We start from the raw sequence: 13,606 nt of genomic DNA, 5'->3' as shown, positions 1-13,606 counted from the left end.
CTTCCTGGAAGGGGAACACATGAGGCACTGCGTTCTGACTGAGCCAAAGGAGAACATGGAGAGGTGCAAACCAGGGAACACTCCATATAACTCTTTCACTAAAAATCAGGGACTCAAAGGGACCTGCAGCCCTAATGACTCCCATCTTCTAGCCCTAAAGCTAGAAGAGATGTTGCATCTCTTGCCCAGGAAATCCAGTGTGACAGTAGGAAACAAGGGGGATTGTTTTGCCTGGAGGCTTCCAAGATGGGGAAGGTGGGAAGAAGTGAAAGGAGGACAAGAAGAGCCAGATGTGAGTCCCTACAGGTCCACTCTATCTTCAGGGTTGATCTGCAGCTCAGGCCAATTCGATACCAAAGGTATGCTGAAACAAAGCAGCCGAAACCAAACTACAACCTGAGAAGCTTCTAGGTTCCCTGAAAGCCTGAAGGCAGTGGGACGCAGAAGTAACAGGCTCACAGCTCCACTGACTTGCCTCTTGGCTGAAATATGAGTCACACACTGCTTCCTTCCGTAAGGATATAGCATCCACATTCCCACCAGACCTAATCCATCTCTTCCAGATGCAGCTCCGCTGGGTAGCAGCTGTGCATGGGTTAGCACACATGCAAGTGTGCACTTCTGTGCACGCTCAGACAGAATGAGACAAATCTCAGGGTCCTTCCAACAAGCTGGCGCTCACTGATGTCAATATAGATTTACTATTCCATAGCATAAATCACCAAAAGCACATTATTCAGAAGAATCAGAGCCCCAGGCTGAGCTGTGCTCTGCCAGTGGGAGTTTGTTCTCACTTTCTAATGGACTAACAGGTGACCCTAGATGCCACATGCTTTCCAGAAATATTTTTAAAGGATGTTTGAGTGCACTTGAAAAAAAAAAAAGCAGCAGCTGCAGATTGTTATTACTTTTTATCTCTTGCAGCCTCAAAGTCACACAAAGGCAGAGGAGTCTCTCCACACAGACTTCAGAAGGACATAAAAAAAAATGAGAGATGACTACTACAGCTTTGAAATCTCAGCAGATTTGGCCTGTCTGCAAGACCACCAGTTCCAGGCCCAATAACTTTACACCAAACACAGAAATAAGCCAGCACAGGTCTCCTTTCACAGCAGGGGATTTTCTCTCTCCAGTAGTATAACAAACTTGTTTTGTGCTTTGACTGATAGTCTCAAATCTATGCCTGGGACAGAGCTACCAACTACGTTGGGTTACACTTAACTGTCATTTGGAGAGAAATGCCACATAAGGAAAACTTATACCATAAACTTTTTTTTTAAACAGCAGCAGTTTGAAACTGTTTAATGGATTTGTACATTGAAAATAACCCAACAGATGTCATTGCAAAGTTCCACAAGGTATCACATGGCAGCTCTCACATGCATGCAGCATGTAAGATCCACTGGTTGTGTGCATCCCTCATGCACAGGCTTTGCATGACAGGAGAAGGCTGTCCAATTTAGGGATGCTATTACAATATCCCTTATTGTAAAATGACACACAGCAGGTTTCTAATTAAATTTTAAGTAGAAATGCACTCCCAGCTCTTGAATAATTCAAACTGTTCTATTCACCAAGGTTCTGAAATGCCACCAAGACATGAGCTCTGGACACAGCAACAGCCAAGGGAAAAAACAGTGCTTGGAAGCACAGAAGTGGTTAGCTGGGCAGTGGATAGGGCAGGATACGTGTAAAGGACAGTTGAAAGAGCACATCTGTTCATGGAGGAAAGCACTGCAGGCAAGAACGGAAGGAGAGAGGAGTGTGTTCTGCATACAAATGGGGTGAGGCACGTGCAAGAGGCAAGGCTGGGTTCGGTACCCACTGCATCTCACTCTCAATGCACAAGCACATGCTGTTCTCCAAGTCACGTCCAGATCTGTGAGTACATGCAGGTGCCTGCTGGCACACAAATAAAAGCGCCGCTGAGCACACTGCCAGTGTGTGAGAGCTGCTAAGCCAGAGCATGTCCCAAGGATGCGCTGGTAGGAATATGCACCATCTGCCCCCAGCATCACTGCAGAGGCGGCATCTGCACAGCTTCCCCACGGCCAGACCTGCATGTGCCCCAGGGGCCACACAAGCCGCAGGGCCACAAGAGCATGGCCAGAGGAGCTTAGCGGCAATGTCAGTGAGCAAAGGGCTTTGGAGACCTAAACTGGGATGGCCCTTGCCCCGCATAGCATGCACTGTGCCCCAGTGGGCAGTCCGAGCCATAGCACTGCAGCAGCCCTCAGCCCTGTGCAAGCACAGGTCTTTTTTGAGGTCACAGAAATAAGAGCGAAGATAAAATAAGACTTGTGCTTGCCTGCTAATTGCAGACCTCAGTCAGACTTGCTGAGAGGGAGGCAGCGATACTGGGTAAGGGAGGAGGGATAAGGCTGAAGCCTGGCCCCTAGGTAACACTTAATATATGCCCCACATGACACTTAAGAGCAGGAACATGTGAAATAATCTCCTAAGCTACTGGAAACCCTGCAACGCTCCTCCTCCTTCCTCCCATCCCTATCACTGACAGCATCTCAAGGCCAATGAGGGACTTGGTAGGCAACCGCTGAGGGGACTCAGTGGTCTCAAAAAACACTCCACAGAGGAAAGCAAGCTCAAATGCTAATGAAACTTATCTTGGCCATGACTCCCAAGGAAACAGGCAGGACAGGGTAAGCAACAGGACAGCTGCCCAAGGAAGAAAACCTGCTGTCTTCTCTCAGACCAAATCCCCACTGAAGTCACAGAGTGAGGAATCCAGAATTTGGCCCAGGGAACCCAGCTTTGACTCAAACACCAAGATGGTCTTGGTCTCTGAACAGGGGTCTTGAGACCTTTAGGTTGTGCTTAATTGACAGCAACAGAAAGAAGGGAGAGAGAGGAGAGTATAAAAGGGGGGATGAGAGAGAGAGAGAGAGAGAGAGAAGGGCACAAGGCAATGGGAAACTAGGTGGAAGCAGTACTTTTCCCAGCTCATAGCAGCTGAGGAATAAAGGCTCAGCTGTAACTTAGTTTCTAAAGCCTGTGCTTGCTCAGGGTTCACTAGGGACACATCAGGCACTGAGGTGAGAAAATAGAGCTGACATTTAATCTCAGGTCCTCTTAGCGAGAGTTGTGTCAAAGTACGAAGACGGATCCCTGCATCCTTCCACCTCCCCTGAGTCCTTGCAGAGTGAGGAGGAAGAATGTGGTAAAAATAACCTACCTGTTGCTGGTCCCAAGTCCAGGCTGGACTCATTGAGCTCTCCCCCATCTTCCCAGAAGTACTGCGGAGGCTGTAAGATCTTGGACTCCTCATTCTCCTCACTGGCAAAGCCCGATCCCGGGGCAGCATGCAGAGAGCCAGGGGCAAGATCAGGCTCCGTAGCCTCTGGGCTGGTTTGTTCGTGGGAATTCATGGCCTCCAGGTGGGACATCATGGCAAACTCCAGCAGGGAAGTTGATGTGAGGCCATCGGCGGTTGGCTCTTCAGAGGAGGCAAGGCAGAGGCACAAGATCCCTGTATAATGACAGTAAACCCATATCAGAGATAGGACTGACACCCACTGGGTTTGTCTTCTTGCAGCCTGCCCCTGCCAAACCAACCTGCTGCACACACCTCCCTTCGGGGTAACCTGCCCCTCAGATGGGCTTTGCTCTCAGCTGATGATGAAAATCAGGGTATTTTGGGAAACATCCACAACCATGCAGAGGAGCATTCACATCCAGGAGGAGTCAGTGCCAAACAGCCATCCAGTCTGGGGCAGTCTCTTCAAAGGGGCAGTGATGGTTCACCCTCTCTGAGGGTTTTTGCCTCTTTGAAAGGAGGGAGTGCCTTGTTAATCACCCATCCTGGAGAGGAGGTGCAATGTCTTACACTTAAGCCATGAAAGTCTGGCCCTGTGAAGTCAATGACAGGTTCCTATCCGACTGCCAGCCAGGCAAGATTTCAACCTAGTGCTCCTGATCTGCAACTATATTATATGTAGGGGTACTGATTTAAACCAGTATCATTTACATCACCAATATTAATCATGTTTTAAATCAGCAGGCTGGAAATCTATTTTTAAGTCATTGATTTGAACTTCATTTTGCATTCACTTTTTTTGTTTTCATAAGCAAGGGCTGACTGTCTCAGGTAAGAATTAAAATGTACCAACAGCAAACATCTACCTAATGCTAAGCAGGGAGGCAGGTTGCATTTTACACTTTTCTTTCAACAATTATATCCTTGTTATTTCCATTTTATCTATTAGAAGGTTTGACTGACACTTATTGATTCCTGGATGAGACTTTTAATTGTGATTTGTGTCAAGGTACATTCACATGCATATTGAACTTCAATCAAAATGCAAGAAAACAGCACCGGGAACTTGGCTTTATTCAACCAATAAATACCATGACAAATACGGAGACATAAGGAAAAACTAAGATTACCAAAACATGTTTTACATTTAAAAGAGTTTTGTTAAGCAAGCAAAGTAACTAATTTGGGTGAACTGAATCAATTGCTTCCTAGCCCTCTGTTCTTCAGCACATCAAAACTAGAAGATCTCATCCTCTCACAGCTGATTTTCATTCATAGATTAGAAGAAAAAAGGACAAGTTTTCCTGCTTTCTCAGCTCATGCTCAGTTTCTCAATTCTTAATGAACTAGTCACTGAACTAATTGAATAAGCTGAAATGAAGACTAATTTGGTATTTTTCTTTGATAACTGATTTTCTAGACAAGGGAAATGCAGCAGATCTAATCCATCTGGACTTCAGTAAAATATCTGATATAGTGCCTCATGCAGAATTACAAGAGAGGCAAGAAAAGACACCGATTAGAAAGAAAACTGTAAGGCAACTGTAAGGCATTGGCTATATGAAAAATGACAGAGGCTTGTGCTGGAGGGAGGCTATTAGTGGAATTCCTCAAGGTCTGTCCTTGGATCTGCTGTTCTTTAACATTTTCCTAAGTGACCTTGGAACAAAAATTAGGAATTTGATAATGAAATTAGCCAAGGACACAAAGCAAGAATACATCCTTGCTGCACAGAAAGACTGTAGGTACAGCTAGGTGATCTTGAGACTGGAAATAACAGAAATATTATGAAAAGAAATAGTACAAAGTGATGTCACCACCTTGAGAACTAGCACCAAACATTTCTGATACAAGATAGGACACCATACATTAGAAATGTCTTAAGAGGAGAAACTCCTGTATTAGAAACAGCCTTGAGATATCACTGGAATGCAGATGTGAAAATGCTTGCACAGGCCTGAAGTATTAGAAATATTTTACAAAGCACTGCTGAGACATCACCTGGATGCTGCACGCAGATCTGGATACACGTGGCCTGAAATGATTTAAGCAGAGCTGAACTGCCTTCAGGCAAGGGCACAGACTAGGCAACCTCCTGAGGTTCCTTCCCACCACTATGTCCTACGACTCCATATCCCAGAAGGACAAATTCAAATCAGGGCAAGTGCCAAAATGAGCTATGGGGCAATGGCAGATGGGTTGGCCCTGGTGCTTTCCCTGAAAACATTGGATTGTTAGCACAAAAAGTTTGGGAGTTGCTGCTCACTTGCCAGGCTAATTACCAAACCTGTCCTTGGAAAACTGGAAGCCAGAAATGCATTTCTCAAGCCTTCTGCCTGCTCTGAGCCTCTCAACCTTCCTCCGCTATTCTCTGAACTGAGCAAAATCCAATATTGGTTACTCTTTCCCATATACACTTGGGCCAGGCTTCAGCACTTCTCAATCTCATTTATTTTGTTCTATTGATCCAAGGCAAGATCAGCTGAGGCCAGCGCAACAAAAAGGGAACGGCAACACGGGCAGAGTATCAACGGGGAAGGAAGCTACTGCAGTATCATGGAGCCAACCAAAACACCTCTGGGCATCCCTGGGGATGGGCTGACTCCCCATGAGCTGTGCACGCACAGTGAAGTCCATGGCTGGAAATAAGAGTTCGCACACCTCTTGTGCACAAGCATGGATCCAGAGAGACCTGGCCAGGCCAGCCCCTGTGCCGATTCAGTGGTGCTCACCAGGCTCCAACGTGACGGTGTCTAGACTGGTCTTCCCCAGGCTGACACAAGACACCTGCATCACTGACAGAGAGCACTGCTGAGCCCTGTGCAGCCCAGTGGAGAGAGCACTTGTCTTGAGGAGCTTACAGCCTAAGCAAACATAACAGAGAGCAGCAAGGGGGAGAATAGGAAAATTATTTTCAAAGTTATCAAGAAAAGGGGAGCAGAAGGATGGGGAGAGACCACAGCAGGTCCAAGGCCACATGGAAAATTTGGTGTAGCTGGGACTGCAACTGACTGCCTGGATCCTACATCAGCTCTTATCCATCCCAATGCCTCAGTTTCCTTTGACTCCCATTAGCAGAGACGTGGCCGATGTGGCACTTTGGCTTTCCAGCCACACTACAATACACATACCAGGTCTCCCAGCCAGCTAGCCAAAGCCTCAAAATGTAACTCTGCACCAGCTCCAAAGACTGGCTCAAGCCTCTCTGTTTCCATCGGCTACACCTCATTTGGGCCACCTTCGGAGCTCAGCCACAGTCGTCCCATCACCTCTACAACAGACATCTCACAGCAGTTGAACCTGGACACCCAGAGAGCTAATCCCATCCCTGTGGGAAGCTCAGACCCTGGGAGTTTGTTTACCCTCATTTAACTCTGAAGTGTTTACCCAGTTAAAACCCCCTAAGCTGCATTATCTTGTTTACTGGGATGCTCTGCTCTCCTTAGCCCAAGATAAAACTACACCACCTCATCCCTAAGAATGAGTCATTAATAGACACAGCCTGAGCAAGCCAGGTTTCTCCAGGGGTGGATGTGGAGTAAGACAACACCTTGGGGCCTGATCCACAGGCACAGGATGCAGAGACTGGCCTGGGGGAAGCCTCCACGCCAGCACCAACTGAATGCCACAAGGCACCAGCGTACAAATCAGTACCTCTCCAGACAGCATCCTGACACCACTTCATACCTTTTGCACCAGCAGCAAAAACTCAGAGGCTTCGGGTGCCAAACAGCAGACCCAAGATTTGCCACCTTCCCCCTCTCTCCCAAGCATCTCATAAAGGAGCTCAATGCAGCTGTCGACTCCAAGGCAAAGAAAGAATCAAAGCACGAGCTGAGCTGGGAGGCAGGAAAGCACAGCCGAGAGAGGAAATCTAACGCCCAAGACATCAGTGGCTAGCCACTTTCCTCCTAGGACAGGGAAGAGGATTAGATGACTTCTATCAGCCATCAGTCTCCCAAATCTGTATTCTAAAAAGCAGATCAAGCGATAAGAATACAGAAACACAAACGAATAAAGCCCTGCGACTGTAGATGGGAGGGAGCAGGGAACAGAGCCAGGGCTCGCCAGCTGCTTCAATGGGGCGTTTGTCTCTCATTTCTATTTTTGCGGCACCTCTGCGTAACCTGGAGGAGATGAGGCTCTGCATGCTAAAGAGGGCAGGCAGCCTTCGGGGAAATGGCAGGGCTGTGAGCATGGGAAGAAAAACCCTCTCCAGATCAGACAGAGGAGGGGCGAGAAAGAAGAGAAAGTGGGAGAGGTAGGTGGAGGGGGGAGAGGGAACAAAGGCAGAGAGAGAGCACCAAAACCAGCATGGGAGCTCCCGCACTGGCTGCAAGCTCTCCAGCTGCTAGTACCCACAAAGGCGACATGTGGAGGTAACACTGACCTTGCAAAAGATGTTTCACCTCTGTAAGGAGCAGAATGGGGTGATTTCAGCAACAAGGAATAATACTGCAGTATTACCTTTCCAAGGCCACTAGAAAAGAGCTAGCCAGGAGGACACACAGATGAAATGAGTTTCCTAGTTGCTGACCCCACTGTTCCCTCAGAAAACAGTTCCAAGTCAAAGTGGCAAATCTTGCTCTGTTCAGCTCAGCATAGGATTCTATGCAACAGCCCTGGACAAGGCAGATGGGGGAGTTTTGCTCAACAGCAGAAAAAAAAAAAATCTGAGGAAAGAACATCTGCCATCTCTCTCCCAAACTGCTGTGAATAAGAGCAGTTTCAGATTTCTAAATGATTCTAAAAGAACCCCGAAGTATTTTCTACATTAGCTGACCAAGAACCACTTTATCCCTTTGCCACAAGGCAAGCCACCTCTTCACAGGACAGGGCAGCTGTTTAAAAGCTCCCAACTGGCCTATTGAATAGTACTAGAAGTGAAAGAGGAAATAAGTCGTTTCTGTATCCAGCTGAAATGAGAGGAGGGATTTGGGGAGATGAAATGGAATCTGGCTGTGACTGTCAAACAACCTTTAAAATCTTCTTGCTTTTTAATAAACAACAGGCTAACTTCAATTTTCTCTCCAAGGAAACACACAAACATCCCTTAAGATGTCATCACACTGGCTTGACTTACAGAGGGGCTGGTTTGCCCTTCAGTTTACCCAACTGAAGGTTGGCTTTTACCTCTCCTTCCTGTATGCTGTGGCTACACCACAGTGCCACAGAGGTAGGATCAGCCTGCTGAAGGGAAGAGCACTTGCCTGGAGTGCTCTGACTTACCTGTCTCTTACCACCAACTAGCAGGGCCTGTACAACACCACCCAAGCGCAGTTACACAATGGGTACCAGGGAGGGGGGTCAGAGCATCTCGGTATTGCCAATGCAGCAGCCGCAACAATGTCCATCTGGCCTTGCTACCGTTGACCTTCCTTTCAAGCTCAGCCCAAACCCAGGAGTTACCCAACAATGTTATTTCCTAGGAGAGCTGGGTCAGGAATGGGTCATTTACTGATAATCGGTTAGGACAGAAACACAATGACCAGATGAGGGAAGCATCTGCCAGGGATACTCCCTCCCCCAGACCACCGTGCCTGGAAAAGCCAGGGAGCAAGGCCCAAGGGCAGAGAGGAGAGAGGCCCCAGGGCCAACAGCACAAACCACTTCCAGAACATAACAAAACACAGCGTAATTTAAATAACAAAAAAGGATCCCAAACACAGACAGTGGAGGAAGAAAAGAAAAATGTTTTTCAGCTGAGGGATGCCCAAGCTGATTCCCTCACACTCACCTGGAGTCTCTGCACCCCAGACCCTCCATAGCTTGCACAAGGAAGCATACAGGATGACCGCGTATCAGACCAAGTCCTTCTGGTGCCAGTTCAGAGTTACGGACCATACCTGTGCTGGGACGCTCCACCTAAGAGACCTCTCCCAGTCCAGCTCACACACGACCTTATTGCTGCTCTCTCACACTGCAGCAGACCACTTACAAATCCAGCCAGGTCCCTAATCTCTGAGATCATTTCCAATTAGGGCTTCAGAAAACAAGATCAAACTGCCATCCTCCTCTGGTACTGCCAGTAATGAGGTCCCTCACCGAGTGTCCCTCTAAAACCATCCGCCCTCCCATGGCCCAGTACATTTTACAAAGCAATAGGAAAAGCATTCGGGGGCTGTGGGAAGTACATACACTTACCAACCTGCACCAACAAGCGGGACAAGGCACAACTGAAGAAGCCCTTGGAATGAGACAACTCTTTAGAGGGAGATCCTAGAGCACGCAATAGCTGTGCCAGCATCTTTAAGCTTTTACAGATCTTTACAGCTAGCATAATCAGAGAGCTCAAACACCAGGCTACAGGGTGTGCATGTCTGCACGTACTGAGTGGGTGCTACCTTGCAAAGGACTGCCAACATTTGGTCCCTTGGCATTTCATCAGAGAACAGCTAAAGCACGCAGACCCAGGTATATCCACGGGAAATGGCAAGGGACTACCAGAGGATGCACCTACTTTTGCAGATAATTGCAGATGTGCCCTTTGTCAACATATGTGCACCAGGGGCCTGACCTCCAGGGGTGCCAGGCATCTTCATCTCAGCACTGAAAAGAGTCAGGTCTCCTGTCATTATGATCAGTAACATCAGGACTGCTCTAACCACCACTACCCATCTCCACAGAAGAGACTCCACGCAAGCAGGTCATGGCAACTCAGACAAGCTTGTCTGTCCTTCCCCCTTCGCTCAACCATTCATGCTGGCAGTCACAATCTTGCTTGGTTTCAGTCTCCCAGACTGTTTGCCTTCGCTCCCTCCCCAGATCGTCTCGTAGCCTTCACACCTCCCTCCTCTGCTGCCGCAACGTCTGCTCTCCTCCGCGCTTCTCGCTATCGACAGTGGCAGTTCCCAGCTCGGCGGCAGGGCGGGGAGCAGGGAGAAGATGCAGCCCCTGGGGAAAAGCATCGGGCAGACAGTTGTATACAGCAGAAGTGAATTTTCTTTCCTCACTTACCTTTCCTAGGCCTCCTCAAAGCAGCCCACAGGTCCCAGGGGTTAACAGACCACAGGATGAAAGCCACTGATCTAAGAGAAAAACCACAGCCCACAGATTCCTTTGCCCCTGCAGCAGAGCAGTGACGACCACCCTGCCATGTGCTGGCATGCCACACAGCAGTCTCACCCTCAAGAGGCTCCACTCTGCACACAACCTCATGCATCCTAGGCAAAAAAAAAAGCTCAGGCAAAGGTAGTCCTGGGGCACACATACGGGTCCTGACTACCTTCACAACACATCAGGCAGGACAGGAAGAGCCGAGAGTGGTTGCACTTGTCACATAGAAGGAGGGCTGCAAAGCTGGCTTCCCAACAGCAAAAAATTATCCCCAAAACAAGAATGTACATCCAAACCCTGGTAACCACAATGGGGCTTAACCAGGCACACGGACAGCGGGGGGCTGATCTGAGCCCCAGCAGGGCGTATCTTCCTTGCCAGCACCCCTGGCCCTCTGAACAAACCAACGCACGTGTTTGCTTTGCCTCTGTGCGGGCTGCACTCGTGTGGCTGACAAATAGCCTCTCTCCATTCTTTTGGGATTACGTGTTTCAATAGCCAGTGAGAACGGGAAGCAAGTTCACCCGACCGCCAGCTGCGGGCCGTGATGCACCTTCCCCACAGCCCCTCTCCCCTGGGCCTGCAGCAGGGCTGCCATTGCTGCTGCTGCTCACTCAGGTACCCACAAAATGCCGGAGCTTCTTCCCACACTGAGCAAGAGGAAAAACTTTTGTGCGCTCTGATCTGCAGCTCATCGCTGGCAGCTTCCCCTTGAGGGCTTAATGTAGTTATTTCTACCCCTGATGCATATAATTAAATGAACATTTCCTTATGGCACCGAAGAGGCCAAGGAAAAACTGACTACAGGGAATTTTCATCCATCCTGATTTATACTGCCTCATCTCGGGCTCATTCACACAATGCTAACAAGGAATCTTCTAAGCAGGCAGAAGGGAAAAAAAACAACCTTAAATAGCCCACATGCAGACAAGCACCTGGGGAGACAACAAGAGGCAAGAGACCAATTCCTTCCCTTCTCCCTTGCTTTTAACCACATCATTTTCCTACTTGCAAAAGCAAAGGGGCTCCTAGAGCCTGGAGAGATATTTCCACGCTCTGTCAGCAGACCTGTGTTGCCCAGAAGTCTGATGGGACCCCAACAAGGCACACGTCCTGTTTCAGCCCATCCTGCAGGCCTGTGGAGGCTCCTGATCCTGGGAAGCACATGGGGAATTGCACTCAGTCCCTCCAGCTCTCTCAGGTTTTAACTATTCCTGTCCTGTGGGACTGGTGGAGCAAGGCCGGAGTGCACTGAATTATTCCAGGCTGGAACAGATCCTAAACCACCGAGCAAAGCTACTAGCCAAAACAGGGCTTGACTTATAAATTCCCAGCAGTCTGCATCTCCACTTCTGACCTCCCATCTAGGTAGGAGTCCAGGTGTCCGGAGATGCCTGGCCAATTGAGTCCAGCCCCCCAGAGCTGCCACAACCCACCAGGATTACCAATTTCACTAGATTAGGAACTGAGCTGTCCCTCAGAGCTGCCACTCACCTCCTACCCCTACGCCTCTCCCTGCTAGCAGAGGGGATCACAGGGAAATCCAAGGACCCAAATCCTCCATATCATCACCAGCTGGACAGTAATACTAGAAAGTTTCCAGCAGCCTCAGCAGAATAGGAAACATACCCTTCCTTCAGCACAGCAGTATCAGCTGTGGTCCTTTTGGCCGCTAGATTTTAAAACCACCGCAAGGTCCGTCTCCTTCCTCCACAGAGCACGTGTAGCTTTCAAGCGATGGGGATGGGGCCAACCCTCACCAGCAGATTGGCAGGGTGGGAATATGGCAGTTCCCCCCATGCACCTTGCCCTCCTCTGTGGAGGAGGTGGAGGTCTGGCTCAATCTGGGGACACAGGTCTCCTGGTGAGATGCAGCTAAAGAACCTTTCCCAGCGGTGCCTGAGTTTTCCCTAATGTGGACAACCTGCCTGGAAGAAGCCACAAAACTGGCTCCCTGCTCAGCTCTGGAAAGGCTTATTGCTTCTGTGCCACAGAGCATTGGCACAAAACCCCAACAGGTTTTCTGATCCATTTTGCTCTTTAAGCTCACTATTGTTGGCAAACCTAAAAGGCTTTATCCCTTCTCTTTAGGGAGCCTCAGACAACAGGGGTGAGGCACTGTACATACAGCTCATGGACAGAGCGGCTCCACAGATGACACATTCCCCCATGAACATTTTTGGGAGATTGGGGTAATGAGAGACGTGCCAGGGGGGCTGGATATCACCGTGTCACAGCTCGGTTGTGCAGGAAGACAGAGACTGGTTGGGAAATCAGCCCTTCCCTCCCAGCCAGAATGACTCAAGACAAAGACTCCCCCACTCTTTAAATGTCCCCGTTCAAAACTCCTGTTCCACACTAACCAGATTTCTGTACAAAAGGGATGGGGGTAGGGAGGGAGAGGGCAATCTCAGCCTCACAGGTCTTTGGGGGGATCCCTTTGTTGGGAAATTTCCCCAGACTATTTAAAAATAGAAGCAGAGTCTTCATAACTATTCCGAGTATAATTATTCCCGCACTTAATTGCCTTTCCCTAGCACCCTACCTCTCCTCCAAATTTCAAGAGCAGGCTCTTGGGGAAACACAGAGCAATTTGTGGTTCCCCCTTCCTTTGTGCCAGTTTCGCGGTAGTTAGCAAAATTACCACGATGCCAGACGAAGCCATCAATACATGAGAGGGCGGTTTTGGGGCAGCCCTGCCGTAGCAGGGTCTACCCTGCCGAAGCGCCGCGGCGGGCAGCATGCCCCGTCCAGGGCGACGTCCATCCTCTCCCCACACCGCAAGCGCTGTCGGTGCTGGACACGGCGTGCGGGGTCCCTGCAGGGACCAGCGCTGCGTACCCCCTCTCTGAGGCAGGAGACCCCCGGTTGAGCCCCCCCCCCCACTTCCCTGCGGAGTGAAACCCACGTGAATCCAGCCCCCCGTGCCGGGAGCCCGTGGGTCTCCTGTCACCCGCCGGGACAGAGACCGGCCACTCCAGAGAGCTCTGATACCCGGGTGGGGGGCAGTGACCGGTACCCAGGGAGAGCTCCGGGGTGGGAGACGGGGACCCGACACAGGTCCCGGTACCCGGGAGTCAACGGCGCTTGCGGGGCGGGGGGCTGATGGCGACCTGCCTCCCGCAAAGGTCCCGGTGTCCCGGGGAACTGGACCCATCGCAGGCCGCCGTTCCCCGGGCTTGAGGGGAGGGGGGACAGACCCACCCCCCGCCGGGGGTCCCGGTGCTCGGGGTCGCTCCGGTGCCCGGGGAGGGGACCGACACCCACCCGCTGCCC

At 49.9% G+C, this 13,606-nt stretch overlaps 1 protein-coding gene across 1 annotated transcript in view; it reads right to left on the bottom strand.

Annotated features, from left to right (window-relative positions):
- The window catches only part of PODXL2 (podocalyxin-like 2), a 29,826-nt gene that overhangs the window by 15,291 nt on the left and 929 nt on the right, over positions 1-13,606 (bottom strand). The window contains exons 2-4 of the mRNA XM_010573592.1: positions 13,350-13,600; positions 10,232-10,302; positions 3,194-3,487 (exon numbers count right to left, since the gene is read on the bottom strand). Of these exons, the coding sequence (XP_010571894.1) occupies positions 3,194-3,487; positions 10,232-10,302; positions 13,350-13,600 (616 nt within the window). The remainder of the gene's footprint in view (positions 1-3,193; positions 3,488-10,231; positions 10,303-13,349; positions 13,601-13,606) is intronic.

This window comes from Haliaeetus leucocephalus, unplaced genomic scaffold (genome assembly GCF_000737465.1).
Source record: "Haliaeetus leucocephalus isolate CR32 unplaced genomic scaffold, Haliaeetus_leucocephalus-4.0 Scaffold2, whole genome shotgun sequence".
In the NCBI taxonomy this organism is placed as follows: domain Eukaryota; kingdom Metazoa; phylum Chordata; class Aves; order Accipitriformes; family Accipitridae; genus Haliaeetus; species Haliaeetus leucocephalus.
This window is presented reverse-complemented; position numbering and strand designations above follow the sequence as displayed.